Below are 20,297 nucleotides of genomic sequence, written 5' to 3' on the forward strand. Positions count from 1 at the left end.
CACTAGCACCGCAATAAATACTACAATCTTACACAATGGATACTAGCTAAATGAGCTTGATCAATAGCCATTCATTATTTGTCCTCAAGTGCGACCCCTGGCGCCAACCCCTAAGTCTGTGCCGACCGGTTTCCCTTAGTGTCGAATCATTATTTGCCCGGCTTCTCACCCTCCTCATGCTGACTTGAGCTTCGACTCCTTAACGAGCTCGCCATGTCGCAGCTTCGGCACGACAGCGACAACAATCCCAGTCTCAACCAGCCACCTGCAGCGTACTCCGTTTCACAACAAGCGAGAGATGCAGGATTCCCACGTTCCCCGTTGACACGAAGTCTTATTCCCCGTGACTACTTAGTTGCGCGAGCCGACGCCCAGCCCTTACGTTCTGGGGTTGTTGCTGTTACTGGCCCCAGCAAACCAACGCCTTCCCCCTTGAATACAAGTGACCGTTGTCGAGAAGACCGTCAAGATAATTCCAGCTTGTTACAGAGTCCTGTATCTCCTCGATCATCCGTTAAAACAGTTCCGCCGCCCAACCATTCTTCGACCAGCCGGATAGCCCATGCTCCATCTCCCTCAAAACCATCCGGTTCTGGCCAGAAGTCGACCACATCGTCGGCAGGCGATAGGGCGCGTGGTGACCTGAAACAGCATGGTAGAGGTATGACTGCGATAGAAAACGACATCGGACCACGCAAATTATCGAATACAGGCGACTCGGTGCAGTCACCATCATCCCCAGTATCACTACTGGACTCCTTGCAATCAATGTCTGGGGACCGAACACCGGGGCACCGTGTTATGCCCCGCACTTCGTCAATTGATTCTGCAATCTCCTCTCTGTCGTCAGCGTCTCAACCCCACAAGTCGTCGTTCGATGCCAGCGCGGTCAGCCAAGCTGATATCGATCACCTTATAGCAACCGCGGGATCAACCGAGGCTGTTATCATACACCTTCTGAAGGAGAAGCATCATGCAGCGTCTCAGAATGCGCAACTCTGGAGACTGGTGGACAAGCAGCGGACTTTGATACTTGGCCTGAATAAGGATCTTGAGCGTGCCTTGAAAGAGAAGGAGCGATATAAGAAAAGGGCCAAAGAGCTACAGAATTCCATACCTCCGGTGCCATCTAATAACGATCACGTCATCCAGTCTCGAGGTGCCGATAATTCGGTCATCCGTGTCAGTCGTGATTTATCAAAGCAAGAACAGGTCCAGGGCGAATCATCAGAGGCGAAGAGCACGGATGCGGGCATGCAGGATCTCTGCGACAGCCCCGTTCTCGCCCCGATCGCGAAAACAGATCGTCTGTCTCCTGCCGGAGCAGACTCTCCGCGCCTGAAAACAACATTGACCACTGAGTTTGACAACGAACTTTCGCGACCCGGACAAACAGAGGAGCTCGATCAGCAATTAAATTCGCAGTCGCTCGCTTACTCGCGGAAGGAAATGTCAGCAGCGAGCCCAACTTCCTTGGCCAGTTCTAGCTCAGCTCTGAACGAGACCCTCCCATCGGAGGATAGACAACAGAGACTTCCTCATCCTTCCCGCAAGCCTCCTCCTGCCCCCTTGAAGCTCGGACAAACACAGCGTGCGGCTATGGAGAACTCGGGCATTTATGATTCCGAATCCGATTACGAAGATATTCTTGAGGTCGACGAATTGCCGGTTGAGCGTGGTAGGCGGAAAACGAGGGATGATGATGATCGAGAACGGGAAGCAGCCCTTGACAGGGAAATGGGCGCTCTTAAGGCTCCTGGAGAAGAGGCACCACAGACATACGATCCCAATCATCTTTCAGGCAAAACCTCTACCGGTGGACTGACAGTCGGGATATCTAAGGACCCGTGGCAACCCATTTCATCGTCCTCTCCAATTGAACATCAGGATTCTCTGACTTCAGTTCAAAGCCCTCAGAACATTCATGCGCCATCTTTGAACGATCAACCCGCATTCGCAGTCCCAAAAAGTCCGGGACTGCCTCTCAGCCCAAGACCAGAAGACCGCCCTATAGGCTCTCCTTTGCCCCGGATGCCCAGGGAAGTGCCGAACTCCCTTTCACATCTGCCGTTTTCTTCAGAGAATAGCCTCGCAGGCTTGGCCCTGTCCCCGCGCTCTACTAATCATCCAAATCCCTTTGCTCCTGGAGCTTCTATGCCTACTGATACTAGTCCTTCGCATATTGGTGCTCACAGGCATATTCCCACGATCAACCATGGCTCGAGAAAGGACAATCCTCGGTCACCTTGCTCTCCTGCCGCCGGGATATATCAAGGCTTGATGTCGGAGGATTACCCCGGTCTTCTTTTGCCTCCGAACGCTCTTCCTTTGATACGAGTGAAAGTCTCTTCGTCGCGACTTAGGCCTTCTAGAAACAGCTATATGGCACCAAAGCCTTCCGAAGAAGAGCCAGTATTCACCCTGGGTGTTTTTTCGCGGTCAGAGAATTTAGAACTTTGGCGCGTAGAGAAGGTCGTCGCGGCCCTCCCGCAGCTGGATCAACAGATAAGACAATCGTCTGCTTTGTGGATGAAACTGCCAGATAGATCGATTTTCAGCGGTCATTCCCCTGCGAAAATCGACGCGAGACGTGCGGCCTTGAATTCCTACTTCGAAGCTCTGCTTGACACACCCGTAGACGAGAGAGCGGCATTAGCGATCTGTCAGTTTCTTACTTTGGATGCAATCGAGCCGCGAGATGACGAGTCAAGTTTGCTGAAGGGCAACTGTAAAGCGACATCGGAAGCTTTGCCAGGTCAAGATGGAAAGCCCCAAAAGGAAGGCTATTTGACAAAAAGGGGCAAGAATTTTGGCGGCTGGAAAGCACGATACTTCATACTCTATGGGCCTGAGTTGAAGTATTTTGAATCGCCAGGTGGTCCTCACCTAGGAACTATCAAGATTTTCAATGCTCAAATCGGCAAGCAATCTCAGCCCGCAAATAACCCAAACAACCCTTTGTCCGGGGCTGAAGATGACTCTGAAAACCAATACCGACACGCTTTTCTCATATTGGAACCGAAAAGAAAAGACTCATCAGCGCTCGTGAGGCACGTGCTCTGCGCTGAGAGCGATGAAGAAAGGGATGCTTGGGTCGAAGCACTCCTGGCATATGTTGAGGGACAATCGGATAATGAGGGCACAGAGAACACGTCGCCGCAGAGTCAAGTTTCAACCCAAGCAAGACATGTCCCTCAATCAACGTCAAAACCTAAACTTTTCGCAGGTGGGAGCAAAAAGAGCGGCAAGGGAATGAGCAACGCGGAGATGGACCTGACCGATACTGTGCAAGGATTCAGTTACGATGATGCTGTTCCTGCTGAACCGCCTCTTCTGGGTCCTCCATCCGAAAAACAACCACCGAGATCCCCTATGTTCCCATTAGAGGCAGCAATGGAATCTTCGGACACAAACCCGGCTTCGGATCATGTTCAGCTCTCATCTAAAGTGATATCTGGACCTACCAACGGTACAGTGATCCAGGATGCAGGGGCCTGGGGCAATAAAACCGTCACTAGCACCAAGGAGAAGAAACGCAGCATCTGGGGTTTCCGCACAAGGTCATCGTATGATCTTGCCTCGCAGCTACAGGCGAGTCAAGAACCTTCGTCATCTCAAGCAGTCGTGAATCCTTCTACAGAAAGGAAGGACCTCGTTAGGCCTGTATTCGGAATACCGTTGGCGGAGGCTGTGCAGCACTGCGCTCCGCAAGGTGTTGACGTCGATTTACCAGCTGTTGTCTATCGCTGCATTGAGTATCTCAAAGCGAAGGGAGCAGCAACAGAGGAAGGTATATTTCGATTAAGCGGTTCCAATGTGGTCGTCAAAGCGTTGAAGGAACGCTTCAATACTGAAGGGGATGTCGACTTCCTTGCTGGCGATGAGTACTACGATGTTCATGCTGTGGCCAGTCTTTTCAAGCAATATTTACGGGAGCTCCCAACTACTGTTCTTACACGTGAACTACATCTGGATTTTCTACGTGTGCTCGGTGCGTGCAGTTTCCTTTTCTCTTTTCTCTCCACTTCGCTCTGAGGCATTATACTGATTAAATCCTATTTAGAATTGGATGAGCGACAGAAGAAAATCCTAGCGTTTAATTCACTTATCCACAGGCTCCCACGACCAAATCTGGCCTTATTACGGGCACTAGTTCAGTTTTTGATCATCATTGTCAACAACTCCGATGTGAACAAAATGACAATCAGAAATGTCGGCATTGTCTTCGCACCAACGCTCAACATTCCAGCCCCTGTTTTCTCCATGTTTCTCACAGACTTCGAGAGCATATTTGACAAGATGCCAGAAGGCCGGTCAGAACCAGTCGAGCTTAAAGTTGATCGTCCGGCGCTCCCAGAAGACATTCGCTCTCCACGCCATCAGATGTTCTCAGATTTGCCCACGCCTGCTTATAACCAAACAACCTTTCGCAAACCGACAGAAGTGGCCGATGATTTACGTCATGACACTGGGTTTATTTCAGTTCAGCCAAGTTATGAGCAATCCTCTCATAACCCAGTGGGTCATTACAACCGCCAGCCCGATTCCCCAGCTATGAATAGGATGTTGATGCCCAGCGTTGATAATTCCCGTTCTGCTAAGGCCAAGAGAAGGGAGAGTTCTATGCTGTTCATGGAATACAACCACCAAGGCTCAGGTCTCCCAGCTATGCGCAATGATCAGAGTAAGTGTCCGTCGATTACGCCCGAACTCAGCCTTCGTTTGCAAACTGACTTGAGAGAATCCAGGTGAATGATAAGATGATCATGTATCGAGTGGAATTCTGATTCCATGCATCTAGCCACACCATACCTCCTCCACCAAGGCACTGGCTCGTCCTTCGCTACTTTTGCATCTATATCCCCACCATCTTGCCTTCGTCTCGTTGCATATTATGTGCGTTTTGTTCATCAATTATAACCTTGCATTATGTTTTTTTCCCCCCCTTCATGACTAAGGTTAATGTCAATTACGATTTGGACGGATGTGGAATGATATTCATGAAGCCATACATACATACGATGAAGGAGCTGCATGGAGGCACTTAATGTTAATGTTAATTGTTTCAAGGAATATATCTTGGCAACCGTGGCCCAAGAGTCAGTGCCTTAATCATCTGATACAGACGTGTTTGGACACCGTTTTGTGACTTTGGCTGACCCCAGTGCGAGCTATATCAAGCAGTATCTATTTGAGGCTTCCGAGCTTTGTATCAAACTGTACTTGTTTATAACCTTTTGCCCACAGTTTAAAGTCATGGGTTATTACAATCACCAACTGAGCTATTCTCCAATAGGGTGATTTACTTTGCGAGGTCTGTCGGAACAAGCAAATCAAAAACGCAGACTAGCATGGCTGGTCTACGAATGGTGGTGGTAGACTTCGCATTTAAAACCTTCTTGTCCGCTCACCCCTCCAGAGGCCCATCAGTTCGCCGTTTTCGCTAATCCAATCCCTGACGCCGTCTACTACGGCTTTTGCCATTCCCTTATTCTTCATTTTCGCATCTGACGACAGAGCACTGCGAGTACGTCCACCCGTAGGAACATGCTCGCCTGTCGCATACTCAGATCCCATACTTGGCAAGACATTTTCCCCTGCACTGAGACTAACAAAAAGGGCAAATGGAACTAGCCACACGCAGAGTCCAAAGTAAGAAGCCACCTCGGTGAAAGTTGGCATATCTTCGATATCAACTTGGTACGGCTGACGCCAGTTGGCGCCCACTCGTGATGAGGGCATCGGTTTCGAAAAATGGCGGAACCAGAGCCAGTGATTCAAGCCGACGAGAACACATGATAAAATAAATAATGGATCGGACAATTTAACGATTGGGAAACGTCGTAAATTGCTCGCGTACACGATGTGTGAGCCGATACTGAAGATGGAGAGGAAGAAGGGAAATCGATCGAAGAGGAAGAGAAGAATCTGGATGACGATGATACTGTATATCAATCGAGTCAACACCCGACGTGCGAAGACTGTATGTTCTTCCACGAGTTCTGATAGATAGTATAGACCCGATGCTAATGCGTAATTAGTTCAGATATCCTGGAAACTGTTACAAGTTTCTCAAAGCGAGTTTAGGTTCGTCGTGCAAAACTAAAGCACCATCACCATGAGTTACATTGTCGGGCTGCTTACCTATAGCTAGTGTTAGGAAAGTAAATCCTACAATGACCCCTAAGTAGCCGACAAGAGGTAGGATCCACATCTCATGATAATATGGCGATGAAGCCGAAAGTAGAACGTCCAGCTGTCCCTGGAATGGAATTGGAAACAAATCGACAAGAAGGGGGTCGAACGGGAAGCAAGAAAGCCCAAGAGGAGATTATGGAATGCCAGTGCCTCTATAATATGTCGTGAAAGGATATCGAACACAGCGTCTGGGCGTTATGGTGACCAGTCATGTCTGGTATGTTTGGTAGTCTATAGTAGGCACCTACCTTATCTCAAAGTTGGGACGCCTCCATCCGCAACCGTACGGCTGCGATTTGATGCCTCAGGCCCTGACGCGCTAGCGGGCAAATCAGCCGCCGTGCCGTCATCAGATAGGAGAAATAAAATGGTGGATAAAGCAGAAGAGAGGGAGGGAAAAAAAAGAAAAAAGAAAAAATTCCCCTCTCCCCAATAGCGAGATATTACTCGAAGAGTGAACGAGACGAAGGCAGCTTGGTTACCAAATAAACTTTCCAGCACAGTGCTGTTCACATTTATAATTGAAGAATTCTCACTCACTCTGTTGAACTGTGACCCTGCTGAGCCACAAGAAGCAGTAAAGCTTTCTCTTTGGCGTTTTCCAATACATATCTTTGGTGGATCTGCGATTCATTTCACCTTACCAGCCATGTCACGTCCTGAGGATGTTCTGTGGGTTATCTCAATGCGAAAAACATTTACTCTTGTTGTTGTTTCACTTAAGCTTGGTGCTGACATGAGTTTTCGAAATCCCGTTCGCAAAGGCCTCCCGATCTTTTCTACGATGACAATGAATCCCGAAAATACACGACTTCATCCCGTATTCGTAACATTCAATCAGATATGACCCATCGAGCGCTGGAGCTCCTTGATCTTCGTTCTCCATCGCTCATCCTCGATGTGGGGTGCGGTTCCGGACTTTCTGGCGAGATCCTTTCCCAAGTTCCTCCTCAGGAGGGTGGACCTCATACCTGGGTCGGGATGGACATTTCACCAAGCATGCTTGATGTGGCACTGCAACGAGATGTCGAGGGTGACTTGCTCTTGGCTGATATTGGACAGGGCGTGCCATTTCGGCCTGGCACCTTCGACGCGGCTATCAGTATCAGTGCTATCCAGTGGTTGTGCAATGCTGAGACAAGCGATGTCAGCCCCGAGGGCCGTCTTCGTAGATTTTTTGAGGGATTGTACTCAAGTCTTCGCCGAGGGGACGTGCTGTCTGCCAATTCTATCCAAAGAATGATGCGCAACGGGCCATGATTAGCGGTGCTGCCGTAAGAGCTGGCTTCGGAGCTGGTATCTTAGAAGATGACCCTGGCACAAAAAATGGCAAATTATATCTCGTGCTGACCGTCGGAGGTGGTGGACTGCATGGCGATATTACTGGCGTTGTCCAAGGCATGAACGATGTTGACATCTTGGATGCCAGGAGAAAAGCCGCGGAGCGCGGCAAGGTCCAGCCATCCAGGAAAGGAGATAAAGCCTGGATTTTGCGAAAAAAGGAACAAATGGCCAAGAAAGGGAAAATCGTGAAAGCAAATTCCAAATACACCGGAAGAAAGAGGCGTCCTGCGTTTTAACTTGAGATGCTCTGTCCGGCCGTGTGCCAGAATTTACACAGCTTCGGGTCACTCGTCCATTGCGAGGAGTACAGCTAAATCGACGCAACGCAGTGGTCAACAGATCCCTTGCTATAGACTACTTGGCAGAGCGCTTGTTTGTGCGGTGAACTGAATTGAGCAGTCATCCGATATGTTGTTCGTTTGACATCCCGACGAAAGGCCTTCCTGCCCTCACGAAGATTACAAACTGTTTAGCAGATGGGTCGGTCTGGAAGGGATGCTTTCAGATTAGAGCCGTTCCTCACAGGGACCTATTGGTTCGGAATGGGCAGAGGACCATTCTCTAAGAGATTTCCGTTGCTGTGTCAAGCCTGAGATAGGACGTCTCATGCTGTGTGGAAGCTAGTGGAGCAAAGATAGGCTCATAGATTACTGCCGATTGATGATACCCTTGATTTGGACAAAAGCAACCTTTCAAGCACCTTTATTCATAATGACGCATCTAACACTTACTCCTATCCCACAATCATGTTTATCGCCTCGAATATACAGTAGACGTCTTATTGCATTGTATGCGGTTGCAAGTGTTACAAAGTATAAGCATAGGTCTGAGCAGCTAGCAAGGCCTTCAGGAAACACGACAACAGACCCTTTTTTTTTGTCGTCATCATGAGAATTGCAGAAAGGAGATGAGTGGTATCGGGAGTAATTACAGAGCAGCCTCCATCTTGTCCAAGACGGCCCTGGTGAACTCGTGAGTGGTGGCTTGTCCACCCATGTCGCGAGTCCTCGTTTTACTAAAGATGTGAGAATTAGCCGAGACTGGACCGTCGAAAAAGACGATGGCAATGAACTCACCCTTCACCAATCACATCATACACAGCCTTGGAGATTCTGTTTGCGTGGTCGTCCAAGCCAAGGTGGCGAAGAAGCATGGATCCAGAAAGGATCATAGCACTGGGATTAGCCTGATCTTTGCCCTTGATATCGAGGCCAACGTGACGGCAGCCGGGCTCGAAGACCGCAACGTCACGTCCCATGTTGCAGCCAGGAACCACACCAGGTCCACCAACAAGGGCAGCGCCAACGTTGGATAGAATGCCTCCGTACAAGTTGGGCATGACCATCACGTCGAATTGCTGGGGCCGAGAAACGGCCTGCATGGATGCATTGTCGACAATCATGTCGTTAACTTCCAGAGTAGGGTACATCTCGGCGACCTTGTGGAAAGTACTGCGAAACAAGCCATCGGCGAGTTTCATGATGTTTGCCTTATGGATGCAGGTGACCTTCTTTCTGTTGTTGGCGAGAGCAAATCCGAACGCGAATTTAGCGATGCGCTCTGACTTGGCACGGGTGATGATCTTCAGCGACTCGACCACACCCTGTACTGACTGGTGCTCGAGACCAGAGTACTCTCCCTCAGTATTCTCACGGATAATGCAAAGGTCAACGTTCTCATGTCGTGTCTTGTAACCGGGAATATTCTTGATCAGAACGATCGAAGCGAAGATATCGAGTTCTTGACGGAGAGCAACGTTGAATGACTGGTGACCCGAGCGCTCAACAGGGGTGAACAGGATACCCTTAAGGCCGAGCTTGTTGCGTCTAAGAGAGGCAATGGATTCCTTGAAGAGCTCCTCCGAATGCTTGTTGCCTGTATCAACACCGCTGACATCTACCTGCTCCCATTCAATAGGAACGTTGTCGGCCTTGAAGATGGTCTTGACTGACTCGGCAACTTCCGCACCGATACCATCACCTTTGCATCACAGAGGGGAAATCCTCATGTCAGCGATACCGACTACTGACATTCGGGGCAAGGCTTGGGGTGAGCTATAGGTACCTGGAATGAGAGTAACGGTGTACTTGCCGCCATACTTCGTGGGCTTGAAGATGTCGGACTGCACGCTAGCAAAAGCTGAGGACCCAAGTCAATCAATGTCATAGGAAAGCAGCTAGTCCTGCTGCAAAAGCATTAAAGGTACGTACATCTTGCTGGGATCGAGGAGTGGACTAGAGAGCCTGCACCAGCTGCGCGGCGGAGGAAAGCCTGCAGAACAGAAAGAAATTAGCTTTATTACACAGAGACACGACGTCGAGGCAAGGGGAATGAAAAAGTTGCTGCAATGCGGCTGCCGGGCGGATGGAAGTAGCCAGATAGAGAAGGGGAAAATGGGACAAGAAATAAAACGCCCGACCACAAGTCACACAATCTATCTGATGTAGGGTCTTACTAACCTGCGCGGGCTGCGCCGTCCGCAAGGAGAACATTTTGGCAGGCAATGGACAAGAAAAGGAAATGGACAGGAAGAGCGGAGATGAAAGGAATTGTTCCCTGGTGAGCAAGAAAACGCGCAGGCAAAAAGACGGATGGAGTTGGAAAACGAGGTGGACGGCCACGAGGAAGAAGGAGGCGCCGGAAAAAACGGCGGACCATCTCGGCATCCACCAAGTAAGGTGTCTCTTCCGTTGTATTATTTGGACAGTGCCTGTCTCAGAACACGGCCCGATCTTATCTTTCCCCCCCTCCCCGTCATAATATCATCAGTCCTCAACATAGAAGTAGGTAACTATGCGCTGATTATTTACAATGGATGAAGAAGAAGTGGGAAAGAATAATCGCTGGGGACAATAATCGCTATAGTCTGCAAGTTATCGCCAGATTCTTTGACAGTTCATCAGTACAAATGGTAAGTACGGAGTACTCCGTACAGAGATACATCATGATCAAAAGTTCTTTTTCTTGGCTTGCTGGTTAGAGAGATCATTGTACCTCCGTGATACTCGAGGGGAATATTCCTCTGTCCTTAACCACATCTGTTGCGGTCCATTCCGCTGGCAAGTCTATCAAACGGCCTCAAGACCTCTCTCCAATACCGCTGAAAGAAAGAGATGATGCAAAAGTTTATTGAGGAGCTTAACTTTATTGATGGCCCTTCTTGGTTAAGAAATGTCTATTGACACAATTTAATGCACATAGGTGCCTTGATCACCTGCTATTCGCATTTTCACCCATCGTGATAACAGATTCTCTAGGTGAATAACTGGCCTGGATGGATCCTGGTCAACTTCAACGCTACTTTAAAACTATGGATCAATAACACAAAGGCTAACTCTTATTGAGGATGTGCTTTTGCGATTGCTGTTATTGAGATCTATTCATGGGATGCACACTTCTTATTCATTCCTCTGCTTCCCAGCTTTCTCATCAGATGTTGAATAGAATCACTCAAGCCTTGGGAATGCATCTCATGCGTTGCATTTGGCAAGGTGTCTGTACCATGTGCCTACTTAAAGCGCATGAGACCTGCCTCGAATCGATCTCTTGGTTGATATCAAAGTCGTCAATTCAATTTCAGAGCCAGGCTTTACTTTGCAACCTACAGTGACACATTTCTTTCTATATCTCCACTTCATTTGATCATCGAAAATGAAACTCCTCTCGCTCGTTCTCGCTACCTTCGCTGCCACTGCTGTCCAGGCAGACATTACGCCGTGGTGCCATCTTCCTGGTCAGGGTTGCTACATGCTTAAGCGCGCTGCTGATGCCTCGGATGAGGTCAGACGTTCAGCCAGTGCCGTCGCTGAGGCCGTTGCGGAAGCCTTCCCGCAGACTCCGTGGTGCCATCTTCCCGGTCAGGGTTGCGCCAAGGCGAAGAGAGCCGCCGAGGCCGCTGAAGAGGTGAAGCGCTCTGCCGATGCCTTTGCTGAAGCCATGGCTGCTTTTGAGAAGGAATAGGCAAAGTTGGTATTACCCCTTGCAGTCTTCCACCAATGAGCTTTTTTTCCTTTCGATCAGTTTGATTCTCTTTGTTTTCATTTTCGTCTTTACCGAACCCCTTCTTTCTTCCCTGAAGCTGTATGATCTTTACTTCTGTTGCAGTAGTTAGAGATACGTTACACCCGGGGTATCTCCGGCTGGTTATGATTCTTTACTGAGGCGAGATGTCACAGGTCTGATTTTGGCGCGCCATTTACTGCCGACATTCTCTTCAACCATGACTACGATTATTCGCTTGGCTGATGAAGTTTGGGGTGTGGGACCGAGGCAGGATCGTCTTAATACGTGGCGGCCCAATTCGAAAGGGAAATATGAAGTGTCCCAACGCTGATGGACGAGCAAGGGTTTTGTTTCCAAGTATTCGTGTTGATATTGTGTTTTGACATGGGGGCTGGACATATATAAGGCGGAACAGCCTTGTGTTTCCATGGCACCCTGGCCAGACAACTAACTCGTCATTCTTTCTTGTTACAATGGTTGAGCTGGCATATATCATTACCTTCCAAGCTGCTGCAAGATTTCCCTCACATTAACTTATGTGTACTTGTTTGACCTTGGGTAAAATCATGCTGATGGGGTGTGATGTTTGTAAGAAGCCGTATCATAGAGCCCTGGAAAACAAGACTGTAGTCTTCCCTCAAGCAATCTAATTCCTTAAGAGCTGGACATCACAGTAACAGTGTACATTAATCCACTTTGGAGTAATCATGGTCCTCTTTGACTTTCACTAGTGCCTAATGTGGGGGAGAGCGTGGCTACCTATACTCCAATGAATCACTATATCCCTAGATACAAGAAAAATCCTCATCAGTGCATAGGTGCTGTAGCATAAGAATTTAGATAAACAGAAGCTAGTCTCATTGTTATAGCCTCTTGAATTCTGACTCCCAATATTACCAGAAAATGCACGAAGCAGGATAACTCAGGCAGATTGTTTCAGTTGGACCAATTATTCCCAACCCTATAAAGGGATTCATAACCAGCAGTACAGGATTGCATAAATGTACGCTGCCAGATAGGCTGCCACTATGACAGGTACAGGAATAATACGTACTGCCTTGGTGATCAAGCTCTCTATGGGAATACGTTATGACTCTGATTTGGATATTTCACCAATATTAGATCTGATAAACTTGGTATATGCACTGATAAACCTGTGTGGTTGAGCAACCCCACCATCGTCAGACCAGACGAAGGGACTCGCAGATGGGAAAATGTGGGAAATATGTGTCAGGTCAGGGCTCCAAGTATGGCACAGCTTCATAAGGTACCATGGGCTTGGAAATCTATAACAGCACCGATTCGACTAGGACAGAAGAACCCAAGTGAAAGCTGTAGGTTGATACATGGATTGTAAGCAACTCTGCACTCAGAATATAGTGTGCTGGCTTACAATTCATCAGGTGTTTAGGACATTCCACCACTGCCACAGGCCCCTGATGTACGATGGCCCGTCCCTGCAGTTATACTAACAAGATCAGCTCTCCAAGATAGTTTCAAAAGGACAAAGTGCGAGTGATAGAGCAAAAATTCGTGCTGACAACGCCAGATGAACAAGGGCAGGATGATACGCTAAAGGATACTTCACTTAAGTCATATCTCCAAACTCTTACTTCGTGTGAATTCATGGAATTACCCTGGTGCGACTTTACTGGAACGTACACGGGCTACCTCCTGTGGTCGTTCGAAGTCATGATAGTGTACCTAGATAAGTTCCCCATGCTTGATTATCATATTGGCTTCGAGAGGGTTGCGCCACCTAGGGGCATCCCAAGGTCACCACTCAATAGACCTAGGTTTAAGAAACAATACCTCCCTATAAATAGACGGAAAATCAACACCAAATGTGGATCCTAGACTAAGAGGTCGGAGAAGTAAGCGTCACTTTCATCACAATTCAGCTATATTGAGCAATGAAGCCCCTCCTGCCGATCAAATGCATCAGCTTAAGTCCATGGGCTCTGTTGCTGCCTGGCGCGCTACATGCGAGGAATGATGGTAGTGCTGTGTGATACTATAAACGATCGGACCGAGGAACTTTTTGTCCTTTGGTGGTTCAGACCCCACGCTCATCTGTTTTGCAAAGAGCGTCGCAAGGTCATTTTGCATTGCAATGTTACTCTCAGATGCCGATAGGCCACACTGAATCCGTCACTACTCAGGAGCTCAGACTGAGGATGGGCAAGGAAAGATCCCCACCTCTGCACAACAAGGGTCCATGATGAATGCTGCTAGCGCGGTAGACACGTCTGTGTTTTTTCCGCAAAAGGCACACGTATGCAGAATAGAGGAGGACATTTCGGGAGTGCTGGCCGACGTGTAGGCAGAGAAAAGATCAATCGACAATACCGTCTAGCGATTATGGGACGTCAAGCAGGGGTGAGGGCGGGATATGCGTAGTATGTAATGAATTTGTCTATAGAGCCAGGTAGATAGAGACTGGAATCGAGCAGATGACTCTACCACCAAGCAGAGATCAGGACATTGGAAAGAGAACGGTTGGGATCTAGAAGGAGAAAAATTGGACTTTCGAAGGGGATAAGAGATCCATATAATTCGTTGGATGCCCAAGAAATTGGGACGCGAAGCAACAGGTTGGGCACGTAACAAGATGAGTTTACTTAAAGCGGGGGCTTGTACAGAGTACAATCAACAAAGCAGGGCATCTTCTGCTTCATGCGCAGTGAACAGCCTCACAAACTAATGCTAGAGATTTGTGGTGAGCTTTGGCCATATATGACAGAGGACACCCACCTCTCATAAGTCATGGGTTTTATCAAAGGAAAAGGTGGTAAAACATTAATATCTCTCTACTCTTTGGGAACTATTTCCATTTGTCATAAGGCTTGCAGTGCCATGAGCATTATTAAGATAATGCCTGCAAAGTTAACTATGTAGCATAATTACATGTATTAGTCATATTCCATCTATTCTTTTCATAGATTCATCATAAATCATGTGATAATAGCTGTTCATAGCTACATACAGTACTGATAGGCAGAAACCTCGTGACGCGATCATAGCTACCTACCTTAGCACCCACATCTTTGGAGCCCGCAAGTTAGCTTGCACATACTGCTGCTTATATCTTTTCTTGAACCTCTCATATATCATTGGCATCTGATCCATTAGCTTCACCGTACCTCTATTTTACTTTTTATTTGTCCCTGCCTGAGTATTCATCTCGTTAGTTGATACTCACCTTCCTGCCACTGCTCTCATCTCACCTGTGGTTGTCGGTCCAACGTCACAGCTATGGTTCAGTCCCTCTCTCCTCTGCTGATGTTAAAATATCCAAGAATCTGACATCAACTCCATTATAGACATCTATCGGTACTGGATATGATCTATCGAACTCCGTCTTTTCTCCAGACGGTCGCAATTTTCAGGTATTTTGATATACTCCATCTGGTGAGCTAGGAGGTACTCATACACGCCGCAGGTGGAATACGCAGTCAAGGCGGTCGAAAATGGAGGGACAGCTATCGGTATTAGATGCAAGGACGGAGTTGTCCTGGCGGTAGAAAAGATCGTCACAAGTAAGCTTTTGAAGCCAGGTGCGAATAAGAAGATCGCGACAGTGGATCGCCATGTGGGCATTGTAAGGCAACAATAATGTTTTGATGTTGACAGAGCACCGTCTCATTGCTATGAATCAGAGCATGCTAATTCGTATATGCGCGTGTCTCAGGTCTCAGCGGGATTAGTCCCAGATGGTCGTCACTTCGTTTCGCGAGCTAGAGACGAAGCCTCCTCTTGGAGAAGCGTATACAAAGGGCCCATCCCGATCTCCGCCCTGGCCAATCGTCTTGGCAGTTATGTCCAAGCTTACACTCTCTACTCCAGTGTACGACCATTTGGGGTTACAGCTATTGTCGGAGGTTGGGATTCTGAAATCGAACTTGCTGTTGATGGTCAAGTAGGAACCGGCCCGGCTTCGGGTTCCGGCGGCAAGGTTTCAGGTGCGAAGGTTGGTGGGCCGGGTCTTTATATGATCGAGCCCAGTGGGCTGTACTGGGTAAGATGATTGTGGACGTTCAACCTCCTTTCTCGTGCTAACTTTATAAGGGTTACTACGGCGCGGCCACTGGCAAGGGAAGACAGGCAGCGAAAGCTGAACTTGAGAAGTTGGACCTAGCCTCCGAAAAGTTGACTCTGCTCGATGCCGTCAGAGAAGCCGCCCGTATCATATACGTGGCCCACGAAGACAGCAAGGACAAGGAGTTTGAGTTGGAGATGTCTTGGATCAGCTCATTAGACGGACCGACCAAAGGGAAGCATGAAGAGGTACCTAGGGAACTCCTTGAAGAGGCCGAAAAGGCAGCGAAGAGAGCTCTGGAGGGGGAAGACGAGGACGAGGAAGAGACAACAAAGAATGGTGGCAATGAAGGCGAGCGAATGGAGGAATAGATTCGCAAATTAAAGATCACTACCCGACAATACAATACAAGGATAATCAGATCCCTTCAGGGCGGCCAAGGGGTTAATTATCGTCACTCGTATTTTAGGCCCAATGTTGTTTTTGTTTTTCTTTTTTTCGGGCCTTTACCTCTGTCTATCGAGCGACGGGTGTTGTAACTACGCCTACCTCTGGTTCTGTCAGGAAGCCATTTGCCTTTGCTAATTGCCGTGAGACTAAACGATTTTTCCTTCTACCCAGTCTCTTCTCTTCAAACCAAGTTCCACGGCGGCTTTACCCCAATCCTCGCCATGATTATGCATTCCCTTCTTGCCAAGACCCGCTCTTTCCAGGCCTTGTTCTTCCGTCAGAACAGTGAGCACTCCGAAAATTACTGGCACGCCAGTATCAAGTTGGACACGCATCAACCCATGAGACACCGCATCCGCAATGTACTCAAAATGCATTGTCTCTCCCTTGATGAGGACACCGATAGCAATAATGGCATCAAAAGGCTTAGATGCAGTCGAAGTTGGCGATGTCTTACTCAGGTCTGCAGTAGAGGACGATAATAAATCCGTAGCACTGATCCCTCCTGCGGATGATGATCCTTTGGCAGCCTGGAGCTGCGAGGCCGTGTACATCCTGGTAGAGATCTCAGATCAGATAGGCCTATAACAGGAAGGCAGAACACATGACTGTGTCTCCGTATTGCCTTTGGAATCGCCATGTCTTACCGCTGAGCAGCAAAGGGTAATTCGTAACTGCCGGGCACTGTCTCAATAGTGATATCCTCTTCAAATACTCCGGCCGCCAAAAGGCTTTTTTTCGCCCCTTCCACGAGAGGCTGGATTATTGCCATGTTCCATCTGGCATGAATTATGGCAACGCGAAGTCCAGAGCCTTCAGAGAGGGAGATGAAGCATAAGCAAACGCATCATGGAATACAGATGAATCCCTCACCATCAAAAGCCTGAGCAGCCCCTGGCCCTTTCACTGATGTCATTTTTGAGTGCCGGTGTTTTCCTCCGAAAGTTCGTTGTCAATGTCTCGGGGAAACAGGTGGTTCGTTAGGATGAGGGGTTCTTCGAAATACGAAAGTCTTGTGGGGAACTGGAAGTCGACACCGACTCCCCGCTTGGTGGGAAATTACAGGCAGCTACTCCGTACCAACCTATACAGTTTCCAGCAAAACCCATATACAGAGTGTAATTCCTCACCGGCGCTTTTGGCTTTAGGATACCGATCTGCGAACCACTGCACATCGGCACCATGTGACTAAACATATACCAAAGGGAGATAATGTTCCCGGATGTGAACAATGCTACGAGAGTCCCAGATGTGGCTTTAGTCAAATGGCCAGCATTATAATTCGAGCAGAGGTTGATAAGATTAGCATCTAGACTACAATAACCGTACCACTTCTTCTCATTTCCACGGGGTATGGATGTGTAAAGTGAACAATGTAACAAAGATACTGGAAAACCATTCTTTCTCTAACAACTCATGTGCCAGATTCACGATCCCTACGTACCATGGGTGATATGGTAATTTATTCAACAGTGACCGATTTTGCGAGGTTGCGTGGGAAATCAACGTTGAGTCCCTCTCCAACAGCAAGCCAATAGGCAATAAGCTGCAGTGGAATAACGTTGAGAAGTCCCTGTAGACAGTCGACGGTCTTTGGGACCTCAATCTTTTCGGTCTGGGCGGAAGAGAACTCTGGGTCGTCATGGTTACAAATCACAATGGGACGACCACCGCGAGCAATCACTGATGAATGGTTAGAGGTATCTAAGACGAAGGCAGGAGGGAAAGATAGCTCACCCTGTTGATAAGCATTCAGAGATTTTGAGAAAATATTGTCCCTCGTAAGAATCATGATGATGGGCAGATTCTCATCGACCAAAGCAAGGACGCCATGTTTCAATTCACCCGACATGACGGCCTCACAATGAAGATAGGATATTTCCTTGATTTTGAGCGCTCCTGCAAGAAGTCATTAGGGTCTGAAGTACCTCAAGTGGGGATACAGTAATGCTGACCTTCGAGAGCCGTGGGGAATTGACTGCCTCTGCCCAAAAGAAGTAAACTCTTTTGGTCCTTGAAGAATTTCGCGCACATCTGTTTGATGGGTTCGTTCAATTTCAGTATCTCTCTGAACTGTCCAGAGATTTTCGAAAGACCGTCCATGATTTCCTCCCGTCGCTTTTGCTTCGAAGCGCGATCCTCGCTCAGAGAGAGAGCGAACATGACCATGGCAACGAATTGGGACGTATAGGCCTTGGTGGAAGCAACGCCAATTTCAGGACCAGCATTGATATGCACACCACAGTGGGTCAAGAGAGAAATGGAAGATCCCACGACGTTGACAATGCCGACAGTCAATGCTCCTCGTTCAAGGCAATAGCGAAGAGCCAAGAGTGAATCGGCAGTCTCACCCGATTGGGAGACGAAAACGCAAGTATCGTCCCGGAAAACAGGCGCCTGCCTGTCCAAGAAGTCCGAGGCAAGTTCAACTGATATTGGGATTTCAGTGAGCTCTTCAAAGACACCACGTACGGCCATGCATGAATGATAGCTGGTTCCACAAGCAATGAAAATGATTCGCCTGCAGCGACGAATAGTGGAAATATACTGCCGGAGCCCCCCAAGTGTGACTTGCTTGTTTGCAACATCTAATCGACCTCTCATGGTATTGACAACTGACTCGGGCTGTTCAAAAATTTCCTTCTGCATGAAATGGTCGAATTTGCCCTTCATTATTTCCTGAAGCTCCAGCTCAATGGTTTGGATAGCGCGCACGTTCGAGGTACCATCATCCTTTGTAAGACGGTGGATATTCAGCTGGCCCTCATGGACATGGGCGATATCGTCATCTTCGAGATAAAGCACTTTCTTCGTGTGCTCAACGATCGCAGAGGGATCAGAAGACAGGAAAAACTCTGCTGGCTGGGGGATGCCATCATCTGAAAGAAACGCACGCGACTGCGACCGGTGCAGGAGGGATTTATCAGGTGGAGCCAGAAGCCCGGTAGCGGACTTCTTGATAGCTACGTTCTGAGAAGCCTGCTCAGCGGGAAGAGGTCCATCTTCCGAGTACTCCACATCGACGAAGTCCACTTTCATCTTCTTTGATGTCCTCACGCCGATGACAAGCGGAGAGCCCTTGCGAGCCGCAATTACCTCATGAGGGTAATGGACAGACTTAATGAGGAGACCAAAAGCACCCGCGAGCTCTTTCACAACAGCCTTGGCGAGGACTGTGAACTCAATGTCGGGCTGCTGGTCGTACAAGTATTTCGCAAGCTTCGCAATACATTCCGTGTCAGTTTCAGTCTCAAACCGGAACCCCTTGCTCTCTAGCAGAGCTTTAAGTTCCTTGTAGTTCGTTATGATGCCGTTGTGAACAACTGCGAATTCCCAGTTTGGGTCAGACCTATCGGACAAAATGTGCGTTAGTTCAGTGAATGGACCACAATTTTGGTTGCCCGTTGACTGCCAAATGACTTGCTGAGACCGGTGATGCACTTACCGGTGAGGGTGGCAATTCTGGCGAGAGGGTGTCCCGTGAGTAGCCCAGCGTGTGTGAGCAATCCCAGCGTGGGACTCGAAAGTCTTCGTCATGTCGGGCTTGGATTCCTCAATGAGCTCCTTCAGTTTCGCGACCTTACCAACTTCCTTGAAGGCGCAAACTTCATTCTTTTTGTCACCATCCACCGCAAAGCCTGCCGAGTCGTAACCGCGGTATTCGAGTCTGGAGAGTCCTGCATTTCATACTATAAGATCGCTATCAGAGCAAATGGAGGGAGTCACATACCATTGAGCAAGGTATCAATGATGTATTTACGATCTCTCTCGACAAGGTAATTGATATAGCCGAAAATGCCACTGAATCACGTTAACAGGCCGTATATTAATTATCTTGGAAAGGAAGTAGAGGTCTATTCAAAAGACATACCACATCGTGGAAGACTATTCAGGTAGAGTTGGATGGGCTCGGAGAAGTTGTAAGGCAAGACTAGGGCTCCCAGAGGAAGCTTTTTAACCTGATGAGGAGACCGAAAAGACCAGAAAGGAGGGCGGTTGTGAAGAAGAAGGCAAGAACTCTGGACGACGAGAGTAATCAATGGCCAACGAGGAATAGAGTTGTTGAGACTGCCCGAAGGTAGAGGCGGAGGCAGATATTGGTTGTTGACTGCTGTTGAATTGTTGAGGATGTTCTGCGAGGTTTGAATAAATGGACGAATGGTTTTAAGGGGAGCAACTGAACGAGCGAAGGGAGGGGTCAATAATGAAAGCAGAGGGGAGTTGAATGGATACAGGATCAACAAGCTGAGAGGAGGGGGAGCTG

The 20,297-nt window shown here is 48.3% G+C and overlaps 7 protein-coding genes across 7 annotated transcripts; 4 read left to right on the forward strand and 3 right to left on the reverse strand.

Moving 5' to 3' along the window:
• Window positions 1-213: 213 nt before the first annotated feature.
• Window positions 214-4,799, forward strand: P174DRAFT_503036 (GTPase-activating protein BEM3; the record flags this gene model as incomplete). The annotated part of the gene is made up of 2 exons (XM_024831128.1): window positions 214-3,991; window positions 4,064-4,799. 2 exons carry the CDS (start codon window positions 214-216, stop codon window positions 4,750-4,752), a joined length of 4,467 nt encoding a protein of 1,488 aa, XP_024684340.1. The 3' UTR covers window positions 4,753-4,799.
• Window positions 4,800-5,069: 270 nt separating this feature from the next.
• Window positions 5,070-6,566, reverse strand: P174DRAFT_440352 (uncharacterized protein). Its single transcript, XM_024827036.1, has 2 exons — window positions 6,145-6,566; window positions 5,070-6,026 (listed from the first exon to the last, which is right to left on the reverse strand). Exons 1-2 carry the CDS (start codon window positions 6,212-6,214, stop codon window positions 5,389-5,391), a joined length of 708 nt encoding a protein of 235 aa, XP_024684341.1. The 5' UTR covers window positions 6,215-6,566; the 3' UTR covers window positions 5,070-5,388.
• Window positions 6,567-6,581: 15 nt separating this feature from the next.
• On the forward strand, window positions 6,582-7,778 carry P174DRAFT_511448 (18S rRNA methyltransferase BUD23; the record flags this gene model as incomplete). Its single annotated transcript, XM_024831792.1, has 3 exons — window positions 6,582-6,870; window positions 6,963-7,385; window positions 7,406-7,778. The coding sequence occupies exons 1-3, from the start codon at window positions 6,848-6,850 to the stop codon at window positions 7,776-7,778; spliced, it is 819 nt and encodes a 272-aa protein (XP_024684342.1). The 5' UTR covers window positions 6,582-6,847.
• Window positions 7,779-8,469: 691 nt separating this feature from the next.
• Window positions 8,470-10,034, reverse strand: P174DRAFT_367860 (isocitrate dehydrogenase (NAD(+)) IDH1; the record flags this gene model as incomplete). Its single annotated transcript, XM_024822202.1, has 5 exons — window positions 8,470-8,557; window positions 8,619-9,522; window positions 9,607-9,681; window positions 9,753-9,813; window positions 10,002-10,034. The coding sequence occupies 5 exons, from the start codon at window positions 10,032-10,034 to the stop codon at window positions 8,470-8,472; spliced, it is 1,161 nt and encodes a 386-aa protein (XP_024684343.1).
• A 1,159-nt stretch (window positions 10,035-11,193) lies between these two features.
• P174DRAFT_430084 (mating alpha-pheromone PpgA) lies at window positions 11,194-11,502 on the forward strand (the record flags this gene model as incomplete). Its single annotated transcript, XM_024825608.1, has 1 exon — window positions 11,194-11,502. One exon carries the CDS (start codon window positions 11,194-11,196, stop codon window positions 11,500-11,502), a length of 309 nt encoding a protein of 102 aa, XP_024684344.1.
• A 3,297-nt stretch (window positions 11,503-14,799) lies between these two features.
• P174DRAFT_430085 (proteasome core particle subunit alpha 7) lies at window positions 14,800-15,954 on the forward strand (the record flags this gene model as incomplete). The annotated part of the gene is made up of 5 exons (XM_024825609.1): window positions 14,800-14,802; window positions 14,868-14,933; window positions 14,987-15,145; window positions 15,236-15,562; window positions 15,613-15,954. The coding sequence occupies 5 exons, from the start codon at window positions 14,800-14,802 to the stop codon at window positions 15,952-15,954; spliced, it is 897 nt and encodes a 298-aa protein (XP_024684345.1).
• Window positions 15,955-16,179: 225 nt separating this feature from the next.
• On the reverse strand, window positions 16,180-19,909 carry gfa1 (glutamine--fructose-6-phosphate transaminase (isomerizing) GFA1; the record flags this gene model as incomplete). Its single annotated transcript, XM_024829748.1, has 9 exons — window positions 16,180-16,588; window positions 16,681-16,846; window positions 17,114-17,117; window positions 17,505-17,716; window positions 17,771-17,932; window positions 17,989-19,382; window positions 19,479-19,710; window positions 19,764-19,834; window positions 19,905-19,909. 9 exons carry the CDS (start codon window positions 19,907-19,909, stop codon window positions 16,180-16,182), a joined length of 2,655 nt encoding a protein of 884 aa, XP_024684346.1.
• Between the last annotated feature and the right edge of the window lie 388 nt (window positions 19,910-20,297).

The sequence above is a fragment of the Aspergillus novofumigatus genome (genome assembly GCF_002847465.1).
Source record: "Aspergillus novofumigatus IBT 16806 chromosome Unknown P174scaffold_3, whole genome shotgun sequence".
In the NCBI taxonomy this organism is placed as follows: domain Eukaryota; kingdom Fungi; phylum Ascomycota; class Eurotiomycetes; order Eurotiales; family Aspergillaceae; genus Aspergillus; species Aspergillus novofumigatus.

What these genes read in the sequence shown, in the direction of transcription:
- P174DRAFT_440352 (XM_024827036.1), bottom strand. Translation starts at nt 6,214, where the DNA reads ATGTGGATCCTACCTCTTGTCGGCTACTTAGGGGTCATTGTAGGATTT. An exon ending in TTTCCTAACACTAGCTATAG is followed by an intron (nt 6,027 to 6,144) that starts GTAAGCAGCCCG and finishes ATTACGCATTAG; the next exon opens with CATCGGGTCTATACTATCTA.